This window comes from Sciurus carolinensis, chromosome 4 (assembly GCF_902686445.1).
Source record: "Sciurus carolinensis chromosome 4, mSciCar1.2, whole genome shotgun sequence".
Classification (NCBI taxonomy): Eukaryota; Metazoa; Chordata; class Mammalia; order Rodentia; family Sciuridae; genus Sciurus; species Sciurus carolinensis.
The window spans coordinates 166,102,290-166,119,156 of NC_062216.1; the positions used below are offsets into that span (position 1 = coordinate 166,102,290).

General features: G+C 58.5%; 1 protein-coding gene across 14 annotated transcripts in view; it reads right to left on the reverse strand.

Moving 5' to 3' along the window:
* The window catches only part of Ift27 (intraflagellar transport 27), a 33,246-nt gene extending 32,092 nt beyond the window's left edge, over positions 1–1,154 (reverse strand). For 5 of the 14 annotated variants that reach the window (XM_047548482.1, XM_047548476.1, XM_047548480.1 and 2 more), the window contains exon 1: positions 708–1,151. In XM_047548482.1, coding sequence (XP_047404438.1) covers positions 708–741 — 34 coding nt within the window. In that variant the 5' untranslated portion in view covers positions 742–1,151. Of the gene's footprint in view, positions 1–333; positions 688–707 lie in introns of those variants that run through there. The other 9 variants (XM_047548474.1, XM_047548484.1, XM_047548487.1 and 6 more) reach the window with 5 other exon arrangements.
* Positions 1,155–16,867: the final 15,713 nt, after the last annotated feature.

Sequence of the window (16,867 nt, forward strand, 5' to 3'; positions counted from 1 at the left end):
AACACTACTGTTGTACTACAAGGACTCAGTACAACACGTGTGTTCTGCCTCCACCAAGGCACAATCTAAGCAATAGCTTTCTACATGTGCAGACTGATTCAAGGAAACACTACCATGTGAATGCCACAGATCCATTTATTCTACAAGGATTTATTGAGTAACTACTATGTGCCAGGCATTTTTCTGGCTGTTTGGTAGGTCAGTCAATGAAATCAGATTCCTACCTTTGGGGGACTCAATGTTTCTGTCCTCCTGTAATGGGCGGGAGGTGGTCAACTAACAGGTGTCTGCAAACTCTGCCACCTGTATGTTGCCCTTTCCAAGCCCTCTTACCAGAGGAGGTGGGATCAGGAAAACACTCCCATGAGTGAAGAACAACGAAGTCGGGGATTCCTAACTTGGAGGTGCAGCGAATGATTTATCTGAAGCGCTGAGGGTTTGCTTTGCCTGATTTGTGAAGGAGTCCGCCTCTCCGGAGCACAGCTCCAAGGCGAAGGCGTCTCGGTGGCCGGAAACGGCGCGGGTACAAGCGTGTTCTGCAAGGTGATTCCTCCCCGCCCGACGGAACGCACCATCAGCGACTGCAGCCGCCGGCCTCGGGGAGCGGGCAGGGAAGGAGGGCAGACACTTCACAAAAGCTCCGGACGGATGATGAAGCCGGTGGACTGCGGAGACCACTCTATTCAAGTGCGAGTTTTCAGACTCACCTGCCAGGATGCATTTGGCTGCCAGCTTCACCATGGTAACCAACCACTACCACCGACCAGGGGGTGAAGAGCAGCGGCTAGAGGCGTCGGAGGGTGGGTTTCGCGGCCTGGGCGGTGGCGGCGGGGACGGTTGATCCCCTGCGTCGGTGGCCGCGGTGGGGACCGGGCGGGATGGGGCCGGGAGCTCCTGGGCGGGGCGGGGACGTCGACGGCTAGGGTGGAAGGGCGCAGGAGGACTCCGGATGGGCCCCGGATCGAGGGCCCAGGAGGCAGCCTGCAAAGTGCGGGCAGGACGATGAGGATCCCGCTCCCGGCCCAGCCCTCAGCTCAAGTCCTGGCTTGGGGTCAGCGAGAAACACGCTCGACGCCCCTCGGGTCCCAAGCACCACGCTAAAAAACCTCGCTTGGCAACCACCGCCCACCGCCCCGCCACTCCTCCTCTCTAGCCCTCGATTGGCTGCTTCCAAAAGCTCCCACCCCCAGTGTCCCGCTGAGACCCAGTAGGAAGAGGGGGCGGGGCTAACGTTCCTTTACAGCGAGACAATTCGTAGCGGTATCTGTTCTTCCGCTTCGTGCTGCTTGGCAAGTGGTTTCAAATGATGTCAATCACCGTCATCTCCCGCCCCAGCGCAAGAGCGTCTCGGGAAAAGCAGCTCCACCATTAAGTAGCAGAGGCGGTGATAAAAGAAACTTTCCGATTGGCCAGAGTGTGGCTCGGACTATGTTCGTGAGGGATGGGGATTCATCACACTCCCCCTGCCCTCCTGGTAATGGTTTCGCCCACGAGGGGCCGGTCTGCGTTCGGCAGTCTGGAGCGGCGCCTGCGCAGTAGCCGAAGCCGCAGTGGCGGGAGCCGAGCTTTGCCCTGGTTCTAGCTGCTTGCCAGTTTCCCGGGTTCCGCGGAATGCGGCGGTAGTGCATCCTCAAATCCAGTCCTTGCCTCGCATCCCGAAGAGAAATCTCATTCTTAAAGCCCGTGCATGTTATGATCTTAAAATCTGAAGCAGGAGAGGGAGGAATGGGGAACGGTTGAGATGGATGAGTACCTGTTATTGCCAGATCCGGAGCGGAGGTTCTGTTGTGCTATAGCACAGTAGGGTGGCTGTGGGTAATAGGGCGGTGCACTGCGCCTTTCAGAAACCAAGAAAGGAGTTCGAAAGTTCTCATCCTAAAGAAACCGTAAGAGAGAGATGCGTTTAACCTGGTTCACACGTTGCGCAATGTATGTGCACCTGTATGGAAACAGCACCTGGCGCCCCGTGAATATGTACAACTTTAATGTATCAGTTATAAGGCAAACCCCAGAAACCAAAGGTCGGTGATTTCTCTGATATGTGGAAGCTAATTGACAATGGGGGAGGGTTAGGGAAGAATAGCGTTAAGTTCTATCAGGTAGAGGGGAGTGAAGGGAGGGGGAGGGACATGGGGTAGGACGGACAGAGAAGTGACACAGACATTGTCACCTCATGTACTGTACGACTGCATGACCGGTGTGGTCCTGCCATATGTACAACCAGAAATGAGAGACTGCACTCCATTTATGTATGATCTCTCGAAATGTACACGTGCATTCTACTGTGCAACTCATTAGAACAAATAAACATTGAAAAATGTAAGCTAAAAACGAAAAAATGTAAAATATGGAAGCTTTTCAAGCGATGCCTGTGAACAGGAGGGAGCACGTGGACTTTGCTGACGGGCGTGGGGGCTCCCAGGACTTGACCTGGACGTCCCTCTTGGCTCTTTTCCCTCCCTTGTGAAGGGGAGAATGCACCGTGCCCCACGTGGCATGAAGCGCCCCGTCCAGCACGTTGCTGGCCAGGCAGGAAGGCTCTAAATCTGCTGACTTTCCTGCTGGAGAGGAGGTGGCAAGTGCTCGCCTTTAGGTGGTCAAGGACAAATCACTCTCTTCTCCCTGGCCTGGGCAAGTCACCTCCCTCTGGGCTCTGAAGATGGGCCCAGTGAGAACCCACCTGGTGGGGATGGAAGAGAGAGCGTGTGAGTGTCCAGGACACAGGAGGCCTGCACCAGGTCCTTGCCCAGTAACGGGTGAGAAGAGACTTACCTGGACAGGGTCCCTTTATCATCGCTGCCTCTGGTTGGCCAGATGCAGCCTCAGTTCTCTCTCTCCCTGGGCCCTGGGTCCTTTGATGGCTGATGCTGAAAGGGAAGAACAGCCCGTGGGTGTGGGTGCCTGCTGCCCCCAGCTAGCTTGCAGATAGTGGTGTGTGTGTGTGTGTGCGCACGCGCGTGTGTGCAAGGACCACGAAGGTTCAGCCCCGAGTGCAGTTCAAACAGCACACTGGGGTTTCCTTTCCTGCAGGTCCTTTCCTGGGTTAGGTACAGGCCTGTGTCTCCTTCATTACCCTGACCTGCTTTTCCTCGGTGACGTCATGCTGGTTCATTGCAGGCGCCCTGGGTGAGCAGAGCTGCCCGCTTCCCTCTGCACTGCCCTCCTCCAGCGCAGCCCAGTGGCCCCCTCACTCCCCGAGGGCACCACCCTCCCGAGGCAGCCCTGCGCCCCTTCTCTGCAAGGGGCTGGGGTGAGTCCTCCCCGCAGGCGCTTTCCTCCTGGCCACATCGGCTCCCTCCCTCTATTTTAGTCAGTGCCATCACAGGGGCATTTGGGATCTTTCCAGAGAGATGAAATTGCCCCCAGGGTCTTCCATGCATGCTTGATGACCAAAGGACAGACACATGACTGCAAGCACAGGGTTTAAGGTGGTCAGAGGATTGGAGCCACCAGGGCAAATTCTGCTCCCTCCCACCCCCCAGGAGCTCCAATAGCCACAGGTGACACTTGCCAAGAATGTCCTGTGTGCTGGTCTCCATGTGAGGGTGGTCAAGGGTTAACTCATCCGAAAGTCACACTCACAGCCAACACTCACAACCGCCATGAGGCTCGTACCAATCCGTAGGGAGGGTGGGGAAACCAGGCCCACCTGCAGTTGAGTCCAGTGCCCGGGGCCAGGGCTCTGTCCACCCCGCACGCGCCTCTCATCCTCGAAGGCAAATACCGTGTTCTCTGCAGTCATAGCTCACGCCGATCGAGCATCTCATGCCAGGTGTGCTAAGCACCTCACACCCTCTCCCGTTTGATGTCACAGCTCCGCCAAGCAGAGGCCACTACTTGAATGGCAAGGACACGGAGGGCTGCAGAGAGCCCGAGCCAGGTGCCAGAACCAGGAGGGAGTCCACCCCGGCCTTGGGACGCCTGTGACCACGTGGTTTCTACTCCGGTTTCATTCGCAAGCCTTTCCTGGGCCGACGCCGGCTGGTGCTGAGACCCCGGAGGCGAGCGTGACAGGGTCACAGCATTGACGCTGGTCTGTCTGGCCTCGTGAGAATGTGGGCCTGGAGCTTCAGGACACGGACTTTAGAGGAGCCAGGAGCCCCGGCTGTGCTGTGAGATCCCCTGACTCCTCTGTTTCGGCAATGAACTTGAATTGGAAACGTGAAGCAGCAGTGGGGATGTGTTGGCCCGCACCGTCTGTGACTGTGACCTATGGTCAAGAAGGGAAGACAAACGTGAAGCCACCACAGCCGTCAGGACAGGACAGGAGGACAGGGGACCCCTGCACCTCAGGGAGCTCGCGGACCCCGATGGCGGAGAGGGAGCCGGGAAGGGTGTGGACGGTGGGCTGTCATCACCGGGTGGGATCTGGAAGGTGGACACAGGGAAAGGACATGCTGGGGACAGGGCATGCCGTGGCCTGCAGGGGTGGGAGCCAGTCTGTCATGTCATCCGGGAATGGCAGGCGCTGCTCTTGACTGGCAGGAGCTGGGTCCGACCAGCTGTCCTGACCGGCATTGCTTGGAGCCAGATGGAGAGCAGAATCACAAGGAGGCGAGGCCCAGCATGGGACCTTCTGTGAGGAATTCATTCAGAAATATTTTATTGAGTGCTTACTAAGTGCTAGGACATAGAGGTGGGTAGATCGTCTGGTCCAGTGGGAAGACAGGTGGTCAAGAAGTACACCAGGCTCACTGAACAGGGGAGGAAGCAGGAAGGACAAATGTCCTGTGCTGTGATCCTGGACCAGGACATCAGCATCTCTCGGGAATTGTTAGAAAGGTGACTTCCCGGCCCCCAACCTGGGGGCAGGGCCACAATCTGCGTTTTCGTCAGCCTTCCTGGTGCTTTGAAACCTGCTCTCAGGTAATGCCAAGACTCACCTGTATCTACAGTAACTGGTCATTTTACTGTTTCTCCAACTCCTTCAGAAAATTTCTACCTCAGGACCTTTGCACTTATGGTTCCCAGCACAGCTGTAGGGCTGTTTCCCTCATGACCTCCAGGTGTCTGTTCCAAGGACATGGAATTAGGGAAACCCTCCTAAGCATCCGATTTAAAGAACTCCCCTCAACCTGTCAGCTCAATTTCCATGCCTCAGCGTACTTCTGGCCTAGCGCTCATACTCCGGCCTGAGGTCATACTCCATATTTACTTGTTTGTTTGCATAGTATCCACCTCCCTCCACTAGAAGGTAAGATTCATGAGAAGAAGGACTGGATCCCTGTGGGTCACCAGCATCTAAGACAGTGACACACAGTGAATATTTTTGAATGAATGAATGAGGGATTTTACCCTCCGGTCATTCATTCATTCACCAATGCCTGCACACCACTTCTCAAGCAAGTGGTTACCTGGGCTCAGTACCGGGAGGCGCGCAGCAACTGTTCAAGTCAGGGGCAACCTGATCCTGGATCCTCCCGCTCTCACCAGCTTTTTGCCTCCGGAGGTAGATCTGAATACTCCACGGAGGAGAAAGGGTTAACGGCGCTCTTCCCGGAGGCTGGGGACTGAGCTCTTTGGGCTGAACAAAGCCAGGCTTTGGGTAAGAGTGGAGCAGAGACAGCAGCTGACAAGCGGCTTCCTGGGCAGCTCCAAGGTCCTGGGGTTAGCGCCTCTCAAGAGCCCTGATGGCCACATGCATGTGAGCTGCGGCTTGGCGCCAGCCACGCGGCGGGCCATATTCCGAGCCGCGTGCCTGGGCGGACCACGCCCACTGCAGGCGGAAGTCCCTCCGCCACCGCAGCGCCAGCCCTCGGCTTGGGCCCCCAGCCCACATCACTTTCAAGGCGTAGTAGCAGTTTTCTTGGGCACAGATCAGTCCCTTTGGATGAATAAGGGATTTGGGGATTAGTGGGAAGAGGCCCTGGAGCTGGGGAGGCCTCAGGGGAACTCCCCTGGTGCAGGACAGGGTCACTCCAGGCCCTCTGTCGGGGGCTCTGCCAAGAGCAGGGGCCGCCAGGTCTGACTGCCTTTTAGGGTCCCTCCACCGTGGCACTGTGGACATTTGGGGGTGGATACTTCTCTTTGGGGTGGTGGGGGGGAGGATGTCCTGAGCATTATGGGATGTTTGGCTGCATCTCTGGCCCCTCCCTACTGGAGACCAGAATCGGCTCCCTTGAAGAGACAGTAGAGAACAGCTCTGGACGTTGCCAAGTGCACCCTGGAGAGGGGCGAAAAGTTCCCTGGGTTTGAACCGCTCCGCGGGAAGAGGCTAGCACTGGAAATCGAAGTCCAGCAGGCCTCGGGACCGGGCTGCCCGGGCTTGGATCCCTGCTGGCCGGTTGCGCTGCCTGTCTCAATGTCCTACCTGCTCCAACAGCTCAGGGCTCGCAGGGGCCAACTCCCACGCCAGGGGTCTGTGGCACGCGTGCGTGGCCCTCGGGGGTGCCAGCTCTGATCTACAGCCCTCGGGTCCAGACGAGCGTGGGGTGGCGGACGGGGCGGGCGCTGTGAGGTACAATTTGCTGTAGGGCACCGGTTCACATCTGGGGCGCTGCGCTTCCTGGAAGTGACCTCCGCGGATCGCGGGTGCCTGGCTCCTTACGTCTCTGCTGATACAGTACTTGACGGTGGCCATTACAATAAAGGGCAGAGAGCTGGAGACTGACTCACCTTCCGTGTGCCTGGAATGCAAAGTGGACGGAGCCAAGCTGTGGTCCGGGCCCCGCGCGGACACTGCCATGCGCCGATTCCGTCGGCAGGGGGCAGCAGCCGCCGGGAAAATCACCGCGGCCGGAGGGCGCCAAGGGCCCCGGCCCTTCCGATTTATTTTGCGGCTGCTTTCATTTAAGGTTGAGTAAATCATCTTTTCAGAGCCACCGGGGACTCCTTTAACAGCCCTGACAGATCGTCTGCGGAAGCCAAGAGTTGCTTTTCCAGAACAGTCCATGTTTAGCGTCTCGTGCCCATTTGCTCACCCAGTAGAGAACTGGGAAGTTGGCAGAGGGCAGATAATTGGCCTGAGCATCCTCCAGGGAGGCAATGCTACCAGCCACATCCCAGAGCCTGCCCATGTCTCTTGCTGGTCCCTTTCTGCATTCTGTACATAAAGCTGTGTCGCTGTGCTCAGGGAGGGGACAAATAATTCTCGCAGCTCAGTCTGACTCCAAAGCCAGATACTACTGAGGCAAAGGAAGCTGCTCCCTGTTGCTCCTCAGTTCTTTCCCCTTTCCAGTCCCCACTCGACATAATACCTTGGAGTCAGGTGACCAAAAAATACCCTCCCCAGACTGGCCGGCCCCAGTCCCCTGCAACTGCTCGGATCCATTTTAGCTTGTCCCCAGACCCCTAAAACTGAAACAGCCCAGGCTGGGTGTGGTGGAGCACTCCTACAATCCCAGCCTCTAAGGAGGCCGAGGTCGGAGGATTGCAAGTTCGAGGCCAGCCTCAGTAACTTAGTGAGACCTGTCTCTAAATATAAAATGGAAAGGGCTGAGGATGTAGCTCAGTGATAGAGTGCCCACAGATTCCACCCCAGTACCAAAGAAAAAGAACCCCAATAACCCAGTTTTCTCCTCCTTTCCACCACAAAGCCAAGCTCCACATTCCCTTCTGCCCTTTGCTTTGGGGGGAACCCCATGCCCAGCACGCAGAGCACCCTTCATTCTGTTGTTATAGCTGAGTCCTGTTCTATGACCGAGCATTTCACATTTCACATTTCCACTGAAAACCCCCAACTCTCCCTCCTGCCATTAGGGTGAAGTCCACCTTCCTCTTGGGGTCACCACTGTGGGGTGGGGAGGGGGGCTTCCCTCCACTCTCTTCCTCATTGTGTCCAGGCAGCTGGCTCCCTGGGACCTGCAAACCTGACCTGCCGATGCTGCCTCAGGGCCTTTGCCCCTGCTGCCCCCTTTAAACCCACTTAAGTCCTCATATGCTTTCCTGGGCTCAGATATCCCATGCTCTGTGTGCCCAGCGTGTGCCATACAGGCAGTGACCACATCTGTCGTTCCCAGCAGTGTGCCTGCTCCTTGAGTAATAGATTCCAGGACCAAAGCCGTTGGGCTCTAATCCTACCTGTGGAGTTGATGTCAACTTTCCTTCACGACCCCCTTCACCGTTGTGATGCTATCTTCCAAGTGGGGAAACTGAGGCACGGGAGGGTTCACGCGTGACGTGCGGGAGGGCAGATCGTACCAGACCCGGGAGACAATAAAGGTCCAGGAAATGTGTCCTCACCCAGAGGCCGCCTCTCACCGGGAGGGCTCTGCTCCAGCCCCTTCCCACCCGGCCCCGCCTGCTGCGGTTCTGGGCAGCTTTCCAGACCCAGCTCCGGGGCACCTCCTTGCTCCTGCCCTGCAGCCCGGGCCCAGGTCCACGTGGGGCCCTCGGAGAGGGGCAGCCCCTGCCCGTGCTGGTTCAGGGCCTCTGCCATGCCCTCTGGGCCGCACTGGCTCCAGGGTCTTCTGTGTCCTCTGTCCACATGCACTCAGGCCCTGACCACTCTCTAAGAGAGACGGTCCGTCCTGCAGTCCCCAGACCTCCCTGGAAAACAGCCCCCCTTCAAGGGCTCCTGTCCCTGCGCCTCCACTGATTCCATCACCCACTGCAAACCACCACCCCTAAATCAGTGTCCAAGGCCACTCACGGCCAGAGGGTCAACTCCCAGGCTTCAGGACCAGAGGCGGGGCTCCCTTATGTGTGCCGGGCCTGTGATAAGCACCGAAGCCTCTGGTGACCCCGTGAAGCGGGATGAGGAGACTGAGGCACTGGCAGGCGTGGCCAGGCCCTGGCCCTGAGCCCAGGCAGGCCGGCTTCTCCAGCCTGCTCTGCAGTGGTCGGGGACGGTCCCTGAGGGCCCCTTCCCTCCAGGAAACGCCCTCTAAGCCTTCCCAGAGTGCATTGCTGGCAGCGGAAGGTGGCATCCGTGAACTGGGAATTGGCGGCTTTCAAACAGGTCGGAAAAGGAGGAGTCCAGCCTTCCTGACGAGGACCATGGGGAAATTCAGGCTGAGCGTGTCCCCGGGGACTGATAGGCGGGCCTCCAGGTCACCCTGGGCCCCTGTAGGCGTAGACAAGTGTGGTGGCTTTGACACCCGGCCCCCTCTGCTCGAGCAGGGGAGCTGGTGAGACTCGGGGTGCCTGTGACCCCCGACTTACCATGGCCGGGAGCTCGGGGCTGGAGTGCCAGGCTCTCGCGGGTGGCAGAGGGACAAGAGCGTGGGCCTTCAGGGCCACAGGCCTAGGCGGGAGTCTGGCTCGGAACAAAACACCTGTCTCGGGGTCACTCTGTGCCCCCGTCCAGTTTTCTTGGAGGAGTTTTCTAATTCTGTTGGAAGATCGAGAACAACAGCGTCTTGGGATGCGTGACGCTGAGAGCAGACGCCGAGTGTGTGCCACGGTCCCTCGGGCTGACCCTTCACCTCTTGTGTGCCACGGTCCCTCGGGCTGACCCTTCACCTCTCTGGTGGCCCTTTTCTATTCTTTCAAGCTTCTATGATAGGCAGGCCCATTTTCCAGAGGAGGAGACGGAGGCCCAGGAAAATGAGTTTAATGGCCTGTCACTGTGACAGCGCCTGTCACCTGGAGACCAGGAGCAGAGTTCAAGTGTCACGTCACACCTGAGTCCCCTGGTGATTGCTGGGAGACCCAAGCAGAGCTAAGAACTCGCTGAGCCTCCGTTTCCTTATCTGTCGCTGAGCCTCCGTTTCCTTATCTGTAAAATGGGGCTAAGCGGGGACCTGCCACAGGGGGCTTCCGGATTAATGCTTTTGCAGGGAACCCACTTGGCTTGGTCTCACTGTCCTGCGAAGAGCGCCGCCTGTCATGGTGACCCCAGGGCACCTGTTGCTGAGTGGATGAATGAATAGCTTAAATGCATTCTTATCCTCTAGGTAGGACAGGAAGCGTCCCTGGCAAGAAATCCAAGAGATGAAGACAGTTCCCCTCCGAGGGAGAGAGAGTGCGGCATGAAGCTGCGTATGGTGCAGACGACGCGGACGTCACCTTCCCTGTGTTATTCACACTCGTAAGGTATCTTCCAAAAGCAGAGCGAGGGCTGGCCAGGTGGCCCCGATGATGGTCTGGCCATGCTGACGCGGAGACCCTCCCGCGCTGACCTCTGCTCCAGCGAAAGCACTGAACTTTGCCAACGCCGCTGGCTTCTCACCTGGGGGCCAGCTCCTCGGCCATCCCAGGGTCTCCGGAGCACCCTGCCCAGCAGATGGCCCTCTGCTCCTTCCTTGAGAGGTGACGGATGTGAGTGATAAAGGAGACGGTGACAAGGGGCCTGAGACCTGGAAAAGCCAGAGCAGTGAGGGGTGGGCTTCTCGCTGGAGCCCAACCCCCGAGGCACCCCAGGGGTCCTGGTGAATAGGGACGGCGCCCGTCTCTGGGCTCACGCGGAGCCTGCGCACCAGGAGCCGCTCCCCCGCGGCTGCCTCCTGCTTCCGAACCAGAGGCCGGAGGCCAGCTGCTTCTGGTCTACGTCCCTGGACAGGGATGCGCCTCTGGGGCCTGTGCTCACGACCCCAGCGCAGACCCGCTTACCTTGGGCTTGGGGGTCTGACGAAGGAGGGGCCAGCCAGGGGCCACCAGGACCTTGGTTTGGATTCTCCCAGACGCCAACCTTCAGGAAGGACTTGGGTACAAGTGCTTCATTGTAAGTGACAGGACACCCCCAGGACACCCCCAGGGGAAGAAGCCGGCCGGGACGCTCTTTTGCCACCTCTGTCCTGGGGGCCTGGAGACGCTGTGTGTGGGGAGCTGGCTTCCCTCGCCCCGCGGAGGGGCGGAGCTGGTGTGTTCTGGTCACTCGCCTGCACCTGTCCAGAGCTGGGCAGGACCTGCCTCCTGGGCACTTCCGCCTTGGCTCCTGCCACGGGGACAAACAGGCCGTGGGTCTTCAGGGGGGGCGGGTGGGGCGTGGCAGCCTCTGTGGTTCACAGGGAGTCAAGGGAGGGGCGGGAAGGTACCACGCAGAGCCCGGGACGTGGGAAGGCCTTGCTCCCCCTCCTTAACCCCAGCTCCTGTTCCTCCCTCGAGCGCCCGATGTACCCGCCACAGCGTCCGCGGCACCTTCTTCTGTCGGTGTCGGTTTCCCACGGCTGCTGTGACACCTGGCCCCACGTTTACTCTCTACGTCCAGAGCCCGGAGGCTGGAGGCGGAGGCTGGAGGGAGGGTCCTGCCTGCCTCTCCCAGCTCCTGGCGATCCTGGGCAGCCTCCCTCCCGTCTCTGCCTCCGTGGCCCTAGCCCCTTCCCTGGGTCTCCCCTCGTCCGCCCGTCATTGGATCGGGGCCACCTGATCCAGGCTGGCTTGACACTTCCTCAGCTCAAGTCCCAGTCGGAGTCTGGAGGACACATCTCGTGCAGAGACCCTGTTCAGCCCGCCGGCACCTTCACACGGTCTCTGGGATGGCGGCCGCGTGGGTTGGCGCGCTGTCCTGGCTGCGTCCTGAGGTCCCAGGTGGTGAGAAGCTGGCTCCACCTCACCCGGGTCCTCCACGGCTGAAGGTGCCGGTGGTTCTCTGCCGCTCCCGGCAAGCCCCCCAGGGACCATGACCGTGTCCCCTGGTCCCGGGAGGACATTTCACAGGACACACTGCTGCCCCACGTCTGAGAGGTGTTCTGATAGAAAGGAAGGAGAGTTGGACGCGGTGGTGCACGCCTGTCATCCCAGCGGCCCAGGAGGCTGGGGCAGGAGGACTGCGAGTTCAAAGCCAGCCTCGGCAACTTAGTGAGGCCCTGTCTCCAAAGAATAGAAAGGGCTGGGGACGTGGCTCAGGGGTGAAGCACCCCCGGGTTCATCCCAGCACCCAAAAAAGGGGGCACGCGGAGAATTAGCAACGAGGCACGGATAATGACAGAAGTGGTCACCCACAGGAAAGCTGCCACACCCCCTCCATGTGTGCGTCCCACGGGGTCATGTCCAGCCCACGGGGGTGATGGGCGTGCCCCTCGGCTCTGCCGAGCTGTGTCCCTCCCCCGCCGTGAGCCTCCTCCTGGACCAGCAGATCTGGCCCTGAGCAAGACCCCTCAGCAAGGCGAGCTCAGGGGCAGTGGGTGGCGTGGGGCTGCCGAAGAGCCCACGCCGAGCCAGGATGGGGTGAGCTCTGGGGGGACAGCGCCCAGGCAGAGCAAGCCCAGGAGGGGCCTTGCCTGCCGCTACTCTCCTCTGAACAGCCTCTCAGCACAGCTGAGCCTCTTCCCTCGCTGGCCTTCTGCACGCTGGGTCAGGTTGGGAAGGGAGAGTACACAGAACGCCCCGCCTGGGCATCCACTGACCCCTGTGGCCCACCCGCAGGACGCCTGTGCTCCATAGATGTCTGGCCAACGGTCCAGCCGGCCGCAGCCCCAGGAGGGCAATGGATTTCTAAGGGCCTGCAAGCGGCTGGGATCACGGTGGCTTGGGGTTGGGAGGGACATGCCAAGGGAACACCCCTGGTGCGCGAGTCCCTTCTGCAAGCTCCCTGGTCACCACCTCCCCTGACTCCTGGCGGGACGGCCAGGGCTTCCTAGGTGGGCCCACAGCGGCTGCAGAGCCCACCCAAGGAACGCAGCCTCTCGGGAGGCAGCCCTGCCCCTGGTTGTGTGCAGTTCACGTCCACACGCAGCTGGGTGTGGCTCCTTTCTTCTTGCAGGGCCGTCTGTTCACTCCACAAAGACAGAATAAGTTCCTCCCTGGGCCAGGGACTGGATCAGGTGCTGCATAACAACGTGACAACGACAGACCATCCCAGCTCCCAGGAAACCAAACCGGGAGGCGGGTGGCCATGACCATAGAGGTGTGAGTCACAGGACGAGCTAAGGACCATCTTCAAGCCAACGGTCCAGAGGCATGAAGTGCATTCACCATCTGTGTGACCAAAACTCCCTCTAGCTTCAAAACTCTTCCTCACCCCAGGACACCTGAACCCATTAAGTAACCATTCCCTATCCCCCTTCCCTCTTCCAGGGGAACCTCTGATCTGTTTCTGTCTCTAGGGAATTTGCCTGTTTTGTTTGGGTATTTCATATAAAAGGCACGATGTCACCTTTTTGTGACTGGCTTCCTTCACTTGTCATGATGTTTCCTTTAAGTTGTATCATACTTCATTCTTCTTTATGGCTAAGTAATATTCCGTTATATGGCTATGCCACATTTGGATTATCCATTCAGCCATTGATGGGTATTTGGCTTGTTTTCACCTGTGGCTATTATAAATAATGTTGCTATAGAAGTTTCTATGTGTACATATGCTTGTTGGCTATGTCTTCTTTTTATCCCCACCCCTTCTTCTTCTTGTGGTACTGGGGATTGGACCCAGGATGCTAGGTAGCACTCTATCATGAGCTGCGTCCACAGACCTTTGTAAATTGTATTTTGGTCTCGCTAAGTTGCCCACATTGGCCTTGAACTTGCAATCCTCCTGCGTCAGCCTCCCGAGTAGCTGGGATCACAGGTGTGTGCCACCACGCCCACCGTGTGTATTTTTTTGGGGACATGTCCATTCAAGTCCATCGCCCCTTTTTTAATTGGGCTGCATAATGGATAATTTTTTTTTTGTTTGAACTTGACTGGACTAGGGGTGCAGAGGGGTTTGGTCACACATTATTCTGGGTGTTTCCGCAAGGGTGTTTTGGTGAAGATTTACTTTTAAGTTGGCCACCAGGCGAAGCAGTTGCCCTCCCCCGAGAAGGGGCGACCTACCAATTAGTTAAAGGACTGAGAATAAAAGTCCGCCCTCCTTTCAGTAAAAGTGAATTTCTCCTTCCTGTCCGCCTTCTGACAGGGACCCGGGTGCTTTTCCCTCGCCTTCGGACTTGAACTGAGGCTGCAACGTCAGTTCTCTGGGGTCTCCCGCTGCTGACTCACCTGCAGGCATTGGGACTTGTCAGTCCCCATAATCGAGGAGCCGGTCCCTGCCGCCCATCTCCTGCATGTGCAGCTGGCTCCTCATAAAATCAGTGTGAACCCAGATGCTCCCCACTCGTGAGGAGCCTGCGACCCAAAAAACCACCGGGTCTGAAAACACCCCAGATCCAAGTGAACCTCGCTGCTACGCATGATGATCGAGCACCAGCAAAACACACGGGCTCGCAACTCACCGAACTCCCAAACCACGTGGCTTCGCCTCCTCTACCTCAGACGTGCTCTGAACGCGGCCGTTAGCCCACTGTTGAGCAAAATCGCCCGACACAAAGCCGTATGCGACGCTCTAGAGGCCTGGCCGTTTCCCCTGGTGACCGGCGCTGGCTGGGAGCCCTGGCTCCTCACTGCCACCCAGCATGTCCAGAGAGGACCACCCTGCCCGTTGCCGTTCCAGGAAAAGATCTGAGTCAGATCTGAAGTCTGGTCTCTACTGAATGCATATGCGGTCAGGAGCGATTCCGGTGAGCCCTTGTAAGTCAGGACCACCCTACCTGTCCGTCTGTCCGTCTGTCTCTCTCTCTACTATCTCTGGATCTGGAAATGTCCCCTGAAAAGCTCACGTGTTGGAAGCATGGACCCCAGGGTGGCAAGGTGCAGAGCTGAGGCTTGGAGGCCGTGTGGGCTGTGACCTCACAGATGTGGATCCATCCCTCTGATGGTCGGTAGGAAGAACGGACTGCTGCGTGGTACTGCGGGCAGGCAGGGTGTGGCTGGAGAAGGGGGTCCCCGGGGTCTGGCCTTGGGCCGTATCTTGTCCCTGAGCTGAGAGACTTCCCCCCACCACGTCCTTCCGCCACCCAAAGCAATGGAGTTGGCCGACCTTGGACTGAACCTCTGTAACCATGATCCAAAATAACTTTTCTTCCTCTAAGCTGGTCTTGTCACATATTTCAGTCAGTGACACAAAGGTGACGCACCGATGGTTGGCTGCGTGTCTCTGGAGAACCTGCACGTGGATCCCGCGAGCCGTCTTGCTGCTGGTGGCAGGCACTCTTCTATGTTCGGGACCAGCTACCCTCACCAGAGACGTGATCTGCAAGCAAGTCGTGGCTCTGGAGACAACAGAAGATAAGAGAAGGAGGGCATGACGTTGAGTGGACGTGGGCCAGAGCAGGACCCCCCGGACGGGGCTCACTCTGTGGAGCCCCACGACACTTGGCACTTAGTAGATGCTCAGTGAAGAGTTCCTGCAGGTCAAAGCAGCAGCTCAAGCTGGGCACTAGTGATACCGCCGTTGACCGGTGACGAGTTCTGCTCCTTCTAATGTTGAAGATTGAACACTAGAGAAGCAGCCAAGGCAAGCACATTAAGCAGGTTTTATTTAAAGGTAATAGTACAGACTTCTCCCGGCAGGAAGAAGGGGGCCATGGCTGATGTTCTAAAGTCCCAAGAAGTGAGCACACCCTCCATCTTTTATAGGTTAGGATCTCTTTTGTTCTCCAGTTCTCTCCCCCCTTATCTCTCCTTCCTGCCTACTTGACTAGGCCTGGTTTTGCATAAAGTGAGAAGCCATGGGCAGGGGGAGGGCCAGGGTGATTCAGGCAGGTAAGGGCCCAGGGGGCCTTAATTAGCAGCTCCAAGCTTGCAGTCCTTGATAAGGGCAGGTAAATTTGGTCATCAATGGGCTCCGGAGATCCTTGACATTCCATTCTCCCAGGGGCAGTCTCCAACTTCCAGAGGCAGATGGCTTCATGGCTTCATTTCCTCGAATTGACCCGATCCCCTATTTCTACACTGTCCTTAATTCTGGCTATCCTGGAAGCAGGGAAGGTTTCCCAGAGGCGGCTTGGGTTAGGCCGAGGCCTGAGGTCTAGGTAGCAGTGAACTTGGCAGGGATGGAGCAGTGGTCCAGGCTTCGATAGTTAGAGGAGCATTCTCTCTGGTTGGAGCAGGGGATGCAGGAAATGAACCCAGGGCCTGGGGGCTATGTGGGCGTGGCAAGAAAGGAGAAAGGACGGTTGGAAGGGGCTGGACACAGGGCTTCACAGGCTGTTAAGGAGTCTGAGGCTGCTGAGAGGGAGAGAGAGGAGGAGAGGGAGGAAGAGGGAGAGAGGGAGAGAGAGGAGGAGAGGGAGGAAGAGGGAGAGAGGGAGAGAGAGGAGGAGAGGGAGGAAGAGGGAGAGAGGGAGAGAGAGGAGGAGAGGGAGGGAGAGGGAGAGAGGGAGAGAGGAGGAGAGGGCGGGAGGCAGAGGGAGGGTGGAGGGGAAGGGGGAGGGGGAGGGAGAGGAGCCAGGAGGCAGTAAAAGTCTGAGGCGTGAGTGGCAGCTGCGGACAGGACCGGAGGGCCTGGGAGACTGAGTGGGGAGGTTGCAGCCTCAGCAGCAGGCCTCTCCCCTCCACGTGGCTCTTCGCCTCAGGCCGAGTCCCCCGTTCTCCAGCGACCTGAGCTGTGTCCTCACCTGTGCAGTGGACATCCCGAGGGTCCTCCTGGCTCTAGTGACAGGACCCAGTGGCGCGTCCCGGGCCCCCAGGTCTGGCCCCAGGAGTCCCCAGCACAGCCGTGCCCTTGCCCTTTCCCAGGAGTGACTGTCCTGGGAGGAGAGTCGGGGGCTCCGGGACAGTGGTGCCGGCTGGCTGCCGAGGCTCTGCGTGGCTGGCCAGCGGGCAGAGGGACGCTTCTGACCGCACGCAGGACCGCCTGTGAACACAGATGAGCCCGAGCACAGAGCCGCCAGGGCCTCTTCCCGGACCATCTCTGCAAACCAGCAGGTGGGCGTCCAGGTGGGGAGAAGGCCGGCTCTGGGGAGCGTCCAGCGGTTGCCGTGATGACTGCAGTGTGGGCACAGGTAGGTTCTCAGAAGTTGTCAGGTGAAGGCTGCCAAAGTCAAACGGGGTCGCCTGTGTCAACCGTGAAACATAAGAGCAGGTCACAGTCCAGGGGGTCGGAGGGGAGGGTTCTTACCACGGCTGCCTGATGGCCACCGCGGCCGCGGGCAAGCAGGACTTCCATGGGGACACCCCCTGCCTTTTCTGTCCAGCTGAGCCACCTGGGGATCAATCGCGTGCCAGAGAG